The sequence below is a fragment of the Pseudophryne corroboree genome, chromosome 5 (genome assembly GCF_028390025.1).
Source record: "Pseudophryne corroboree isolate aPseCor3 chromosome 5, aPseCor3.hap2, whole genome shotgun sequence".
Classification (NCBI taxonomy): domain Eukaryota; kingdom Metazoa; phylum Chordata; class Amphibia; order Anura; family Myobatrachidae; genus Pseudophryne; species Pseudophryne corroboree.
This window is the reverse complement of record NC_086448.1, coordinates 28,887,680-28,905,439: the sequence shown is the minus strand read 5'-3', so window position 1 is coordinate 28,905,439 and position 17,760 is coordinate 28,887,680. Positions and strand designations below refer to the sequence as shown.

Genomic DNA, 17,760 nt, shown 5'->3' with positions numbered 1-17,760 from the left:
GGATTAGCCTCTGTATACCAGTGTAGGGTCTGTGTGCTGGCTCAGGGCACCCCTCACAGCGCTGCACATTATATCGCTGAGCCCTCCGGAGCGCAACTTCACAGGGCTGCGCTCCAACCCTTATGCCGCCATTCTCGGCGGCGACCCGCTTATCGGGGCGCCAGCGTCATACTCACCACTCCATCTTCTGGCTCTGTTAGGGGGTGGCGGCAGTGCTGCGGGAGTGAGCGGTCGCCTCGGGGGCTTGCGATCATCACCCTCAGGAGCTCAGTGTCCTGTCAGCGGAGATAGGAGCCATTAACCTCTAGGGTTGGATCCTACTCCCCCTCTAAGTCCCACGAAGCAGGGAGGCTATTGCCAGCAGCCTCCCTGTACCTTAAGGCCCATACACACGGTGAGATTCGGGCTATACCCGATTCTCACTATGCGACAGGGGCTAGGTTGGCACATAGTCAATATCGCAAGCACACTCATTATGTGCTTGCAATTCTGACTATGTGCGGTTCTGGCTAAGTGTCAATTTTGACTATCTCTTCTATAGAGATAGTCAAAATTGACTTGCCTGCACAGTCTATCTAGGCTTGCGATGCCAACCGCGCATCTGCATCGAATCGGGATCGCAAGGTGACTTTCACGTTGCGATCTGCACTAACTTTTCTTACGATTTTGACTATATAGTCAAGATCGTAAGAAAATATCTCACCGCGTGTACACACCATAACTCTTTTAAAAAACAATAAAACTAGAAAAACTCCTAGGAGCTCCCCTAGCTGTGACCAGCTCCTCCGCGTACATTTTGTAATCTGAGTCTGGTAGGAGGGGCATAGAGGGAGGAGCCAGCCCACACTCTCAAACTCTTAAAGTGCCCATGGACCCGTCTATACCTCATGGTACTAAATGGAACCCCAGCATCCTCTAGAGAAATAATAATACATACAAACACAGACCTGGGGTCCACTCCATTTCCCAGATACCCATACACCTAGGACTGGGAAATGTAAGGCTTCCTGATTGTCGTAGAACTAGAAGTCCCAGCATGTCCTTTCAGTCTGAAGAAGTAGATGGTGTTTGCTCTACTAACAGGGCTGGAAATACATTATATGTCACTAATATATCAGACTGTGCAATGTTCCAATGTTCTAGGGGGCTCTCTATCGTGTTTCACAGTCATGCAGTGCCGCCGTTCCGCCTGCAGGTGGCGCTGTCTCTCCCAGGACGCTCCGTGTCTTCGTGAGTAATCTCATTCTACTGCTCCCTGCTCTCTATGATGCGGAAGTGCCTGCAGTGTGACAGCTGATGCTGATGCCGGAGGTGAGGGAGCAGCTGACCGTCTGTCTGTTATACTATAGCCCCTGTATTTTATATCTATATCCCCTGTCTGTGGTATTATAGCCCTTGTATATTATACTATAGCTAATATCCACCCTATTATGCTATAACCCCTGTCCATGATCTAGCATCAACCATGGTACTATGGTTGGTTCTATATCGGAGGGGCTGAAGGGACCTTGTGACGTATTGAGAGGAGGAGCTACGTCACCAGGGGGAGGAGCTACGGGCGAACAGGGTACCCGAAAAGTACGCTCGCCACGCTTCGGGCACGGTGGCTCGCTCCGCTCCGCTTCGCTCACCACCTAATTACTAAAGGTAATAGTTGGTGGCGTGGATAGTAGAGGAACTATCCCGCTGGCCTAGCTCCTCCCCCTTACGGAAAAGGTCCCTTAGCCCACTTGATTCTAGCATCTACCATGGTTACTATAGTCCCTGTATGTTATGCTATAGCTAATATCCACCTTGTCTATTATACTATAACCCCTGCATATTATACTGTAGCTAATATCCACCCTATTATACTATAACCCCTGTATATTATACTGTAGCTAATATCCACCCTGTCTATTATACTATAGCCCCTGTATATTATACTGTAGCTAATATCCACCCTGTCTATTATACTATAGCCCCTGTATATTATACCATAGCTAATATCCACCCTGTCTATTATACTATAGCCCCTGTATATTATACCATAGCTAATATCCACCCTGTCTATTATACTATAGCCCCTGTATATTATACCATAGCTAATATCCATCCTATTATACAATAACCCCTGTATATTATACTGTAGCTGATCTCCACACTATGTGACACCTCTGCTATGTAAAACTAGTCCTTTACTCTCCATAAATGTATGATGCCATTAATCTAGTTGATTGATTGATTGATTGATTACTGATTATATATTTTTGTTGAGTTATCTACAGCCCAGATTTCATGTTTGGGTAAGAGGGGGTTTGTGGCTGACTGTGGCCCCTGTGTAATGAACAACTATATCTCTGTGGAACAGTAGCCTGGTGTTTAGTGAGCAGCCAGTTTGGAAGCATGAATGCAAGATAGAGTGTTCTACATTAACCCGACACCCACTACAGCTCTGCTAAAACTGAAACTGTTACCTCTCCATGTTATAGAAAGCTGAAGCTCCCCACCCCACATCTTTAGGACATTATCCTGATTAATCTAATGGCGAACTGAGACTACAGTCATTTCAGCTGCTGTGACTGTGCTGGGCCCACCCCTGTGTATGATTCTTCCCATCCACTCTTTATTTCTGCAGTGCAAGACTACAAAGCTGTCATTCACTCTGTGCCTGTTCTGTTAGAGGAGCCCCTCCCCTTTAACATGGGGGATTCATACACAGGGATCACCTACAGATGAGGCGAGAGAGCATTGTGGACCTATTTAGTTAGGTATATACTCAGGTTTTTTTAAGGAATATTTATCGGCTCAGTAACCCACAGTCTGCTATATATAAATGTGACATAGGTGGTCATTCCGAGTTGATCGCTCGCTAACAGTTTTTAGCAGCCGTGCAAACGCTATGCCGCCTCCCACTGGGAGTGTATTTTAGCTTAGCATAAGTGCGAACGAAAGGATCGCAGAGCGGCTACAAAATATTTTTGTGCAGTTTCAGAGTAGCTTCAGACCTACTCAGCGCTTGCGATCACTTCAGACCATTCAGTTCCGGATTTTACGTCACAAACACGCCCTGCGTTCTCCCAGCCACGCCTGCGTTCACCCAGCCACGCCTGCGTTCACCCAGCCACGCCTGCGTTTTTTCGAACACTCCCTGAAAATGGTCAGTTGACACCCAGAAACGCCCACTTCATGTCAATCACTCTGCGGCAGCCAGTGCGACTGAAAAGCTTCGCTAGACCTTGTTTGATACTACATCGGCCTTTGTGAAAGTACGTCGCGCGTGTGCATTGGGCCGCATACGCAGAAGTGCCGTTTTTTTGTATCATTGCTGCGCAGCGAACGAATGCAGCTAGCGATCAACTCGGAATGACCCTCATAGTGCTTTCACTTGCTCCTTAAAGTGTAGTCGTAGCTTGTATGTGGTGGTATGATGAAACATCGCTATACATTCACCAGCGACAGCATGGCTGGGGTGTACTACACTGCCCTGTAATTGCTATGGGGTATATTGTTTTTATTGATATCACATGTTTGGCTTCTATACATGGATTCAGGGAGAAACCATTGTGTGGAATCGGTGACTGTATAATATTGGATCTTCTAAGTGCCGACATGGTGATTTATGTATAGTATAAAGATATAATTGTTATCTGTGGGCTGTCTTTCTCTAGTTACCCTGCCGCTCTGGAGAGAGGAACGGGCACAGACACAGAATGGGCCTCCTTTTGGACCCGAATCGCCGACAGGCCCTGTCCCGCATTGTGACCAGGCTAAACGCCCCCCTCTGGTAAGTGACCACCTCTGTGTCTGATGTATATATGTACATAATGAATGTAATCTTAGGCTGCGGGGACAGAGATCACTGAATCATGTTACCTCCACCTGTAAAGGAGCGTATGTGAGTGGTGGGAGAGGGAGGTGAGTGTACGGTATGTAGGTGATATAAAGGAGCGTATGTGAGCGGTGGGAGAGGGAGCTGAGTGTACGGTATGTTGGTGCTATAAAGGAACGTATGTGAGTGGTGGGAGAGGGAGGTGAGTGTACGGTATGTAGGTGATATAAAGGAACGTATGTGAGTGGTGGGAGAGGGAGGTGAGTGTACAGTATGTAGGTGATATAAAGGAACGTATGTGAGTGGTGGGAGAGGGAGGTGAGTGTACGGTATGTAGGTGATATAAAGGAACGTATGTGAGTGGTGGGAGAGGGAGGTGAGTGTACAGTATGTAGGTGATATAAAGGAGCGTATGTGAGTGGTGGGAGAGGGAGGTGAGTGTACAGTATGTAGGTGATATAAAGAAACGTATGTGAGTGGTGGGAGAGGGAGGTGAGTGTACAGTATGTAGGTGATATAAAAAAACGTTTGTGAGTGGTGGGAGAGGGAGGTGAGTGTACTGTATGTAGGTGATATAAAGGAACGTATGTGAGTGGTGGGAGAGGGAGGTGAGTGTACAGTATGTAGGTGATATAAAGGAGCATATGTACTGTACTACTCACACTGGTACACCCTTACACCTCCCCTACTCCCACCTATACTACTCACACTGGTACACCCTCATACCTCCCCTACTCATACCTATACTACTCACACTGGTACACCCTCACACCTCCCCTACTCCCACCTGTACTACTCACACTGGTACACCCTCACACCTCCCCTACTCCCACCTGTACTACTCACACTGGTACACCCTCATACCTACCCTACTCCCACCTGTACTACTCACACTGGTACACCCTCACACCTTCCCTACTCCCACCTGTACTACTCACACTGGTACACCCTCAAACCTCCCCTACTCCCACCTGTACTACTCACACTGGTACACCCTCACACCTCCCCTACTCCCATCTGTACTACTCACACTGGTACACCCTCACACCTCCCCTACTCCCACCTGTACTACTCAAACTGGTACACCCTCACACCTCCGCTACTCCCACCTCTCCTACTCACACTGGTACACCCTCACACCTCCCCTACTCACACCTGTACTACTCATACTAGTACACCCTCACACCTCCCCTACTCCCACCTATACTACTCACACTGGTACACCCTCACACCTCCCCTTCTCCCACCTGTACTACTCACACTGGTACACCCTCACACCTCCCCTACTGCCACCTATACTACTCACACTGGTACACCCTCACACATCCCCTACTCCCACCTGTACTACTCATACTGGTACACCCTCACACCTCCCCTACTCCCACCTGTACTACTCACACTGGTACACCCTCACACCTCCCCTATTCCCACCCGTACTACTCACACTGGTACACCCTCACGTCTACCCTGCTCCCATCTATACTATTCACACTGGTACACCCTCACACCTCCCCTACTCCCACCTATACTACTCACACTGGTACACCCTCACACCTCCCCTACTCCCACCTATACTACTCACACTGGTACACCCTCACACCTCCCCTACTCCCACCTATACTACTCACACTGGTACACCCTCACACCTCCCCTACTCCCACCTGTACTACTCACACTGGTACACCCTCACACCTCCCCTACTCCCCCACCTGTACTACTCACACTGGTACACCCTCACACCTCCCCTACTCCCACCTCTTCTACTCACACTGGTACACCCTCACACCTACTCTACTCTCACCTGTACTACTCACACTGGTACACCCTCACACCTACCCTACTCCCACCTGTACTACTCACACTGGTACACCCTCACACCTACCCTACTCCCACCTGTACTACTCACACTGGTACACCCTCACACCTCCCCTACTCCCACCTCTTCTACTCACACTGGTACACCCTCACACCTACTCTACTCTCACCTGTACTACTCACACTGGTACACCCTCACACCTACCCTACTCCCACCTGTACTACTCACACTGGTACACCCTCACACCTCCCCTACTCCCACCTCTTCTACTCACACTGGTACACCCTCACACCTACTCTACTCTCACCTGTACTACTCACACTGGTACACCCTCACACCTACCCTACTCCCACCTGTACTACTCACACTGGTACACCCTTGCACCTCCCGTACTCCCACCTGTACTACTCACACTGGTACACCCTCAGACCTCCCCTACTCCCACCTGTACTACTGACCCTGGTACACCCTCACACCTACCCTACTCCCACCTGTACTACTCACACTGGTACACCCTCACACCTCCCCTACTCCCACCTGCACTACTCACACTGGTACACCCTCACACCTCCCCTAATCCCACCTCTCCTACTCACACTGGTACACCCCCACACCTCCCCTACTCCCACCTGTACTACTCCCACTGGTATACTCTCACACCTCCCCTACTCCCACCTGTACTACTCACACTGGTACACCCTCACACCTACCCTACTCCCACCTGTATTACTCACACTGGTACACCCTCACACCTACCCTACTCCCACCTATACTACTCACACTGGTACACCCTCACACCTCCCCTACTCCCAACTATACTACTCATACTGGTACACCCTCACATCTCCCCTACTCCCACCTATACTACTTACACTGGTACACCCTCACACCTCCCCTACTCCCACCTGTACTACTCACACTGGTACACCCTCACACCTCCCCTACTCCCACCTCTCCTACCCACACTGGTACACCCTCACACCTCCCCTACTCCCACCTCTCCTACCCACACTGGTACACACTCACACCTCCCCTACTCCCACCTGTACTACTCACAGTGGTACACCCTCACACCTCCCCTACTCCCACCTGTACTACTCACACTGGTACACCCTCACAACTACCCTACTCTCACCTGTACTACTCACACTGGTACACCCTCACACCTCCCCTACTCCCACCTGTACTACTCACACTGGTACACCCTCACACCTCCCCTACTCCCACCTGTACTACTCACACTGGTACATCCCCACACCTCCCCTACTCCCACCTGTACTACTCACACTGGTATACTCTCACACCTCCCCTACTCCCACCTGCACTACTCACACTGGTACACCCTCACACCTCCCCTACTCCCACCTGTACTACTCACACTGGTACACCCTCACACCTCCCCTACTCCCACCTGTACTACTCACACTGGTACACCCTCACACCTCCCCTACTCCCACCTGTACTACTCACACTGGTACACCCTCACACCTCCCCTACTCCCACCTGTACTACTCACACTGGTACACCCTCACACCTCCCCTACTCCCACCTATACTACTCACACTGGTACACCCTCACACCTCCCCTACACCCACCTGCACTACTCACACTGGTACACCCTCACACCTCCCCTACTCCCACCTGTACTACTCACACTGGTACACCCTCACACCTCCCCTACTCCCACCTGTACTACTCACACTGGTACACCCTCACACCTCCCCTACTCCCACCTGTACTACTCACACTGGTACACCCTCACACCTCCCCTACTCCCACCTATACTACTCACACTGGTACACCCTCACACCTCCCCTACACCCACCTGCACTACTCACACTGGTACACCCTCACACCTCCCCTACTCCCACCTGTACTACTCACACTGGTACACCCTCACACCTCCCCTACTCCCACCTGTACTACTCACACTGGTACACCCTCACACCTCCCCTACTCACACTGGTACATCATCACACCTCCCCTACTATCCCCTGTACTACTCAAACTGGTACACCCTCATACCTCCCCTGCTCCCACCTGTACTACTCACACTGGTACACCCTCACACCTACCCTACTCCCACCTGTACTACTCACACTGGTACACCCTCACACCTCCCCTACTCCCACACTGGTACACCCTCACACCTACCCTACTCCCACCTGTACTACTCACACTGGTACACCCTCACACCTCCCCTACTCCCACCTGTACTACTCACACTGGTACACCCTCACACCTCCCCTACTACCCCCTGTACTACTCACACTGGTACACCCTCACACCTCCCCTACTCCCTCCTGTACTACTCACACTGGTACACCCTCACACCTCCCCTACTCCCACCTGTACTACTCACACTGGTACACCCTCACACCTCCCCTACTCCCACCTGTACTACTCACACTGGTACACCCTCACACCTCCCCTACTCACACTGGTACATCATCACACCTCCCCTACTACCCCCTGTACTTCTCACACTGGTACACCCTCATACCTCCCCTACTCCCACCTGTACTACTCACACTGGTACACCCTCACACCTCCCCTACTCCCACCTGTACTACTCACACTGGTACACCCTCACACCTCCCCTACTCCCACACTGGTACACCCTCACACCTACCCTACTCCCACCTGTACTACTCACACTGGTACACCCTCACACCTCCCCTACTCCCACCTGTACTACTCACACTGGTACACCCTCACACCTCCCCTACTACCCCCTGTACTACTCACACTGGTACACCCTCACACCTCCCCTACTCCCTCCTGTACTACTCACACTGGTACACCCTCACACCTCCCCTACTCCCACCTATACTACTCACACTGTTGCACCCTCACACCTCCCCTACTCCCACCTATACTACTCACACTGGTACACCCTCACACCTACCCTACTCCCACCTGTACTACTCACACTGGTACACCCTCACACCTACCCTACTCCCACCTGTATTACTCACACTGGTACACCCTCACACCTACCCTACTCCCACCTATACTACTCACACTGGTACACCCTCACACCTCCCCTACTCCCACCTATACTACTCACACTGGTACACCCTCACACCTCCCCTACTCCCACCTATACTACTCACACTGGTACACCCTCACACCTCCCCTACTCCCACCTATACTACTCACACTGGTACACCCTCACACCTACCCTACTCCCACCTGTACTACTCACACTGGTACACCCCCACACCTACCCTACTCCCACCTATACTACTTACACTGGTACACACTCACACCTCCCCTACTCCCACCTGTACTACTCACACTGATACACCCTCACACCTTCCCTACTCCCAGCTGTACTACTCACACCTCCCCTACTCCCACCTGTACTACTCACACTGGTACACCCCCACACCTACCCTACTCCCACCTATACTACTTACACTGGTACACCCTCACACCTCCCCTACTCCCACCTGTACTACTCACACTGATACACCCTCACACCTTCCCTACTCCCACCTGTACTACTCACACTGGTACACCCTCACACCTCCCCTACTCCCACCTGTACTACTTACACTGGTACACCCTCACACCTCCCCTACTCCCACCTGTACTACTCACACTGGTACACCCTCACACCTCCCCTACTCCCAACTGTACTACTCACACTGGTACACCCTCACACCTACCCTACTCCCACCTGTACTACTCACACTGGTACACCCTCACACCTCCCCTACTCCCACCTATACTACTCACACTGGTACACCCTCACACCTCCCCTACTCCCACCTGTACTACTCGTACTGGTACACCCTCACACCTCCCCTACTCCCACCTGTACTACTCACACTGGTACACCCTCACACCTCCCCTACTCCCACCTGTACTACTCGTACTGGTACACCCTCACACCTCCCCTACTCCCACCTGTACTACTCACACTGGTACACCCTCACACCTACCCTACTCCCACCTGTACTACTCACACTGGTACACCCTCACACCTCCCCTACTCCCACCTATACTACTCACACTGGTACACCCTCACACCTCCCCTACTCCCACCTGTACTACTCACACTGGTACACCCTCACACCTCCCCTACTCATACCTATACTACTCACACTGGTACATCCTCACACCTCCCATACTCCCACCTGTACTACTCACACTGGTACACCCCCACACCTCCCCTACTCCCACCTGTACTACTCACACTGGTACACCCTCACACCTCCCCTACTCCCACCTGTACTACTCACACTGGTACACCCTCACACCTCCCCTACTCCCACCTATACTACTCACACTGGTACACCCTCACACCTCCCCTACTCCCACCTATACTACTCACACTGGTACACCCTCACACCTCCCCTACTCCCACCTGTACTACTCACACTGGTACACCCTCACACCTCCCCTACTCCCACCTATACTACTCACACTGGTACACCCTCACACCTCCCCTACTCCCACCTGTACTACTCACACTGGTACACCCCCACACCTCCCCTACTCCCACCTGTACTACTCACACTGGTACACCCCCACACCTCCCCTACTCCCACCTGTACTACTCACACTGGTACACCCTCACACCTCCCCTACTCCCACCTATACTACTCACACTGGTACACCCCCACACCTCCCCTACTCCCACCTGTACTACTCACACTGGTACACCCTCACACCTCCCCTACTCCCACCTATACTACTCACACTGGTACACCCTCACACCTCCCCTACTCCCACCTATACTACTCACACTGGTACACCCTCACACCTACCTATATCACCTACTGTACACTATTGTACCATTACAACTGTTCCAGTCCCCACTCTAAGCCAGTCCCAGCTTTTATGTTTTCAGCACTGGGTGGCGCTGCAAAGCATAGTGGTCAAATATAAATCACTAATAAAATAATAATAATTTTAATAATAAAGTGTTTTATAATAAAAACTGTTACATAATGCTTTACATTATTGTCCTGTATATTCTCAGCATTATCAGCTATATCGTTGGGGTCGGCTGGTTCTTGGGCCTGGCATTCCAGCCATTTACACTGCATTCTTATATATCGGAGAACTCAATGGGATCCACCATGGTGGATGAGAAATTTATCTACGGGGAACGAGCTCTCTCATATGCGCGAGAGTTTTCCGCTCACAAGAAGTCAGCCGGGTGAGTGACCGCGGGTATCGGTGTATGCAAATGCTCCCATGTTCTGTGCAGGCGGGTGTGCGGCCTGGTAAATGTTCTCTGAAATGTATAGGACCACGTTCATCGGTAGCTATAAGATTTTCTCTATCGTCCTAGTGGATGCTGGGGTTCCTGAAAGGACCATGGGGAATAGCGGCTCCGCAGGAGACAGGGCACAAAAAGTAAAGCTTTTCCAGATCAGGTGGTGTGCACTGGCTCCTCCCCCTATGACCCTCCTCCAGACTCCAGTTAGATTTTTGTGCCCGGCCGAGAAGGGTGCAATCTAGGTGGCTCTCCTAAAGAGCTGCTTAGAAAAAGTTTAGCTTAGGTTTTTTATTTTACAGTGAGTCCTGCTGGCAACAGGATCACTGCAACGAGGGACTGAGGGGAGAAGAAGTGAACTCACCTGCGTGCAGGATGGATTGGCTTCTTGGCTACTGGACATCAGCTCCAGAGGGACGATCACAGGTACAGCCTGGATGGTCACCGGAGCCGCGCCGCCGGCCCCCTTGCAGATGCTGAAGTCAGAAGAGGTCCAGAATCGGCGGCTGAAGACTCCTGCAGTCTTCTAAAGGTAGCGCACAGCACTGCAGCTGTGCGCCATTTTCCTCTCAGCACACTTCACACGCAGTCACTGAGGGTGCAGGGCGCTGGGGGGGGGGCGCCCTGGGAGGCAAATGTAACCTATATAAAGGCTAAAAATACCTCACATATAGCCCCCAGAGGCTATATGGAGATATTTAACCCCTGCCTGGATTCACTAAATAGCGGGAGACGAGCCCGCCAAAAAAGGGGCGGGGCCTATCTCCTCAGCACACGGCGCCATTTCCTCTCACAGCTCCGCTGGTCAGGACGGCTCCCAGGTCTCTCCCCTGCACTGCACTACAGAAACAGGGTAAAACAGAGAGGGGGGGCAAATTTATGGCGATATTTTGATATATATAAAGCAGCTATAAGGGAGCACTTATTATAAGGCTATCCCTGTTATATATATAGCGCTTTTGGTGTGTGCTGGCAAACTCTCCCTCTGTCTCCCCAAAGGGCTAGTGGGTCCTGTCTTCGTTAGGAGCATTCCCTGTGTGTCTGCTGTGTGTCGGTACGTGTGTGTCGACATGTATGAGGACGATATTGGTGTGGAGGCGGAGCAATTGCCAAATATGAGGATGTCACCCCCTAGGGAGTCGACACCAGAATGGATGCCTTTATTTATGGAACTACGGGATAGTGTCAACACGCTAAAGCAGTCGTTTGACGACATGAGACGGCCGGACAATCAATTAGTGCCTGTCCAGGCGACTCAAACACCGTCAGGGGCTGTGAAACGCCTTTTGCCTCAGTCGGTCGACACAGACCCAGACACAGGCACTGACTCCAGTGGTGACGGTGACGAATCAACCGTATTTTCCAGTAGGGCCACACGTTATATGATTTTGGCAATGAAGGAGGCGTTACATTTAGCTGATACTACAGGTACCACTAAATAGGGTATTATGTGGGGTGTGAAAAAACTACCTATAGTTTTTCCTGAATCAGAAGAATTAAATGACGTTTGTAATGAAGCGTGGGTTGCCCCTGATAAAAAGCTGATAATTTCAAAGAAATTATTGGCATTATACCCTTTCCCGCCAGAGGTTAGGGAGCGCTGGGAAACACCTCCTAGGGTGGACAAGGCGCTAACACGCTTATCTAAACAAGTGGCGTTACCCTCTCCTGAGACGGCCGCACTTAAAGATCCATCAGATAGGAGGATGGAAAATATCCAAAAAAGTATATACACACATGCAGGTGTTATACTACGACCAGCTATAGCGACTGCCTGGATGTGCAGTGCTGGGGTAGTTTGGTCAGAGTCCCTGATTGAAAATATTGATACCCTGGACAGGGACAATATTTTACTGTCGTTAGAACAAATAAAGGATGCATTTCTTTATATGCGTGATGCACAGAGGGATATCTGCACACTGGCATCACGGGTAAGTGCTATGTCCATTTCGGCCAGAAGAGCTTTATGGACGCGACAGTGGACAGGCGATGCGGATTCAAAACGGCATATGGAAGTTTTGCCGTATAAAGGGGAGGAGTTATTTGGAGTCGGTCTATCAGATTTGGTGGCCACGGCTACAGCCGGGAAATCCACCTTTCTACCTCAAGTCACTCCCCAACAGAAAAAGGCACCGACTTTTCAACCGCAGCCCTTTCGTTCCTTTAAAAATAAGAGAGCAAAGGGCTATTCATATCTGCCACGAGGCAGAGGTCGAGGGAAGAGACAGCAACAGGCAGCTCCTTCCCAGGAACAGAAGCCCTCCCCCGCTTCTACAAAAGCCTCAGCATGACGCTGGGGCTTCTCAAGCGGACTCGGGGACGGTGGGTGGTTGTCTCAAAAATTACAGCGCGCAGTGGGCTCACTCGCAGGTAGATCCCTGGATCCTGCAGATAATATCTCAGGGGTACAGGTTGGAATTAGAGACAGATCCACCTCGCCGTTTCCTGAAGTCTGCTTTACCAACGTCCCCCTCCGAAAGGGAGACGGTTTTGGAAGCCATTCACAAGCTGTACTCTCAGCAGGTGATAGTCAAGGTACCTCTTCTACAACAAGGGAAGGGGTATTATTCCACTCTTTTTGTGGTACCGAAGCCGGATGGCTCGGTAAGGCCTATTCTAAATCTGAAGTCCTTGAACCTGTACATAAAGAAGTTCAAGTTCAAGATGGAGTCACTCAGAGCAGTGATAGCGAACCTGGAAGAGGGGGACTTTATGGTATCCTTGGACATCAAGGATGCGTATCTCCACGTTCCAATTTACCCCTCACACCAGGGGTACCTCAGGTTCGTTGTACAAAACTGTCACTATCAGTTTCAGACGCTGCCGTTCGGATTGTCCACGGCACCTCGGGTCTTTACAAAGGTAATGGGCGAGATGATGATTCTTCTTCGAAGAAAAGGCATATTAATTATCCCATACTTGGACGATCTCCTAATAAGGGCAAGGTCCAGAGAACAGCTAGAGATGGGATTAGCACTGTCTCAAGAAGTGCTAAAACAGCACGGGTGGATTCTGAATATTCCAAAATCCCAGTTAATGCCGACAACTCGTCTGCTGTTCCTAGGGATGATTCTGGACAAGAAAAAGGTTTTTCTCCCGGAGGAAAAAGCCAAGGAGTTATCCGAGCTTGTCAGGAACCTCCTAAAACCAGGAAAGGTGTCTGTACATCAATGCACAAGAGTCCTGGGAAAAATGGTGGCTTCTTACGAAGCAATTCCATTCGGCAGATTCCACGCAAGAATTTTCCAAAGGGATCTGTTGGACAAATGGTCAGGGTCGCATCTTCAGATGCACCTGCGGATAACCCTGTCTCCAAGGACAAGGGTGTCTCTTCTGTGGTGGTTGCAGAGTGCTCATCTATTGGTGGGCCGCAGATTCGGCATACAGGATTGGATCCTGGTGACCACGGACGCCAGCCTGAGAGGCTGGGGAGCAGTCACACAAGGAAGAAACTTCCAGGGAGTATGGACGAGCCTGGAAACGTCTCTTCACATAAACATTCTGGAACTAAGAGCAATATACAATGCTCTAAGCCAGGCAGAACCTCTGCTTCAGGGAAAACCGGTGTTGATCCAGTCGGACAACATCACGGCAGTCGCCCATGTGAACAGACAGGGCGGCACAAGAAGCAGGAGTGCAATGGCAGAAGCTGCAAGGATTCTTCGCTGGGCAGAGAATCATGTGATAGCACTGTCAGCAGTGTTCATCCCGGGAGTGGACAACTGGGAAGCAGGCTTCCTCAGCAGACACGATCTTCACCCGGGAGAGTGGGGACTTCATCCAGAAGTCTTCCACATGCTGGTAACCCGTTGGGAAAGACCAATGGTGGACATGATGGCGTCTCGCCTCAACAAAAAACTGGACAGGTATTGCGCCAGGTCAAGAGATCCGCAGGCAATAGCTGTGGACGCGCTGGTAACGCCTTGGGTGTACCAGTCGGTGTATGTGTTTCCTCCTCTGCCTCTCATACCAAAAGTATTGAGAATTATACGGCAAAGAGGCGTAAGAACGATACTAGTGGTTCCGGATTGGCCAAGAAGGACTTGGTACCCGGAACTTCAAGAGATGATCACGGAAGATCCGTGGCCTCTACCTCTAAGGAGGGACTTGCTTCAGCAGGGTCCCTGTCTGTTTCAAGACTTACCGCGGCTGCGTTTGACGGCATGGCGGTTGAACGCCGGATCCTAAAGGAAAAAGGCATGCCGGAAGAAGTCATTCCTACTTTGATTAAAGCAAGGAAGGAAGTAACCGTGCAACATTATCACCGAATTTGGCGAAAATATGTTGCGTGGTGCGAAGATCGGAGTGCTCCGACGGAGGAATTTCAACTGGGTCGATTCCTACATTTCCTGCAATCAGGATTGTCTATGGGTCTCAAATTGGGATCTATTAAGGTTCAAATTTCGGCCCTGTCGATTTTCTTTCAAAAAGAATTGGCTTCAGTCCCTGAAGTCCAGACCTTTGTTAAGGGAGTGCTACATATACAGCCTCCTGTGGTGCCTCCAGTGGCACCGTGGGATCTCAATGTGGTTTTGGACTTTCTAAAATCTCATTGGTTTGAACCACTAAAGAAGGTGGATTTGAAATATCTCACATGGAAAGTGACCATGCTTCTAGCCCTGGCTTCGGCCAGGAGAGTGTCAGAACTGGCAGCTTTATCTTACAAAAGCCCATATCTGATTTTCCATTCGGACAGGGCAGAACTGCGGACTCGTCCGCATTTTCTCCCTAAGGTGGTGTCAGCATTTCATCTGAACCAGCCTATTGTAGTGCCTGCGGCTACAAGTGACTTGGAGGACTCCAAGTTACTGGACGTTGTCAGAGCATTAAAAATATATATTGCAAGGACAGCTGGAGTCAGAAAATCTGACTCGTTGTTTATATTGTATGCACCCAACAAGATGGGTGCTCCTGCGTCTAAGCAGACGATTGCTCGTTGGATCTGTAGCACAATCCAACTTGCACATTCTGTGGCAGGCCTGCCACAGCCTAAATCTGTAAAGGCCCACTCCACAAGGAAGGTGGGCTCATCTTGGGCGGCTGCCCGAGGGGTCTCGGCATTACAACTTTGCCGAGCAGCTACGTGGTCAGGGGAGAACACGTTTGTAAAATTTTACAAATTTGATACTCTGGCTAAGGAGGACCTGGAGTTCTCTCATTCGGTGCTGCAGAGTCATCCGCACTCTCCCGCCCGTTTGGGAGCTTTGGTATAATCCCCATGGTCCTTTCAGGAACCCCAGCATCCACTAGGACGATAGAGAAAATAAGATTTTACTTACCGATAAATCTATTTCTCGGAGTCCGTAGTGGATGCTGGGCGCCCATCCCAAGTGCGGATTATCTGCAATAATTGTACATAGTTATTGTTAACTAATTCGGGTTATTGTTGAAGGAAGCCATCTTTCAGAGGCTCCGCTGTTATCATACTGTTAACTGGGTTTAGATCACAAGTTGTACGGTGTGATTGGTGTGGCTGGTATGAGTCTTACCCGGGATTCAAAATCCTCCCTTATTGTGTACGCTCGTCCGGGCACAGTACCTAACTGGAGTCTGGAGGAGGGTCATAGGGGGAGGAGCCAGTGCACACCACCTGATCTGGAAAAGCTTTACTTTTTGTGCCCTGTCTCCTGCGGAGCCGCTATTCCCCATGGTCCTTTCAGGAACCCCAGCATCCACTACGGACTCCGAGAAATAGATTTATCGGTAAGTAAAATCTTATTTATAACCTCTCTATATATATATATATATATATATATATATATATATATATATATATATATATATATATATATATATATAATCAATGTTCTCTTAATATTTATTATTGACTTAATATTCATATTGGCAGCCACTCATCATCTCCCATGGGGAGTTATGATTATAGTATCTTTTTGTATAACTTTTGTGTTCCTCTGTACTGGTTTAATATGAATGTGAATCCCGGGGATAGAGCGATCACTGTCATTTCGTTGTGTATAGGGGGTCTCCTGTTGCCTGGCTGGAGAGGACCATGCGAGGCATAGGGCTGGAGGTGTACACGCAGACCTTTGTCCGTACACTCCCCTTTCCTGATGAGACCACGGAACGATACGTATGTATATCTGGATTTATGTTCTGGCCTCAGAGATAATTGTATAGCCTGTTACCTGTGTATAGATAGATGATGATGAGATGTACAGTCCCTGAAAGCCTTCGCAAGTGCCAGAGACGGAACCCCACTCTGCTTGGTCCCCACTACTTCTGGCAGCTCTCTGCAACTGCTCCCTTCCTCCACATCACCCACAGCCTGTCCCCACTACCTCCAGAAGCTCTCTGCCACTGCTCCCTCTCTGCACATCACCCACAGCCTGTCCCCACTACCTCCAGAAGCTCTCTGCCACTGCTCCCTCTCTCCACAGCACCCACAGCCTGTCCCCACTACCTCCAGAAGCTCTGTGTCACTGCTCCCTCTCTCCACATCACCCACAGCCTGTCCCCACTACCTCCAGAAGCTCTCTGTCACTGCTCCCTTCCTCCACATCACACACAGCCTGTCCCCAATACGTCCAGAAGCTCTCTGCCACTGCTCCCTCTCTCCACATCACCCACAGCCTGTCCCCACTACCTCCAGAAGCTCTCTGTCACTGCTCCCTCTCTCCACATCACCCACAGCCTGTCCCCACTACCTCCAGAAGCTCTGTCACTGCTCCCTCTCTCCACAGCACCTGCAGCCTGTCCCCACTACCTCAAGCAGCTTTCTGTCACTGCTCCCTCTCTCCACAGCACCCACAGCCTCTCCCCACTACCTCCAGAAGCTCTCTGTCACTGCTCCCTCTCTCCACAGCACCCACAGCCTCTTCCCACTACCTCCAGAAGCTCTCTGTCACTGCTCCCTTCCTCCACATCACCCACAGCCTGTCC

At 50.6% G+C, this 17,760-nt stretch overlaps 1 protein-coding gene across 4 annotated transcripts in view; it reads left to right on the top strand.

Moving 5' to 3' along the window:
• Nucleotides 1-1,212: 1,212 nt before the first annotated feature.
• The window catches only part of GPAA1 (glycosylphosphatidylinositol anchor attachment 1), a 41,280-nt gene continuing 24,732 nt past the window's right edge, over nucleotides 1,213-17,760 (top strand). Inside the window, exons 1-4 of one of the 4 annotated variants that reach the window (XM_063921159.1) lie at nucleotides 1,213-1,311; nucleotides 3,651-3,766; nucleotides 10,621-10,800; nucleotides 16,840-16,951. In XM_063921159.1, coding sequence (XP_063777229.1) covers nucleotides 1,297-1,311; nucleotides 3,651-3,766; nucleotides 10,621-10,800; nucleotides 16,840-16,951 — 423 coding nt within the window. In that variant the 5' untranslated portion in view covers nucleotides 1,213-1,296. Of the gene's footprint in view, nucleotides 1,312-1,506; nucleotides 1,648-1,678; nucleotides 1,767-2,641; nucleotides 2,751-3,650; nucleotides 3,767-10,620; nucleotides 10,801-16,839; nucleotides 16,952-17,760 lie in introns of those variants that run through there. The other 3 variants (XM_063921160.1, XM_063921158.1, XM_063921161.1) reach the window with 3 other exon arrangements.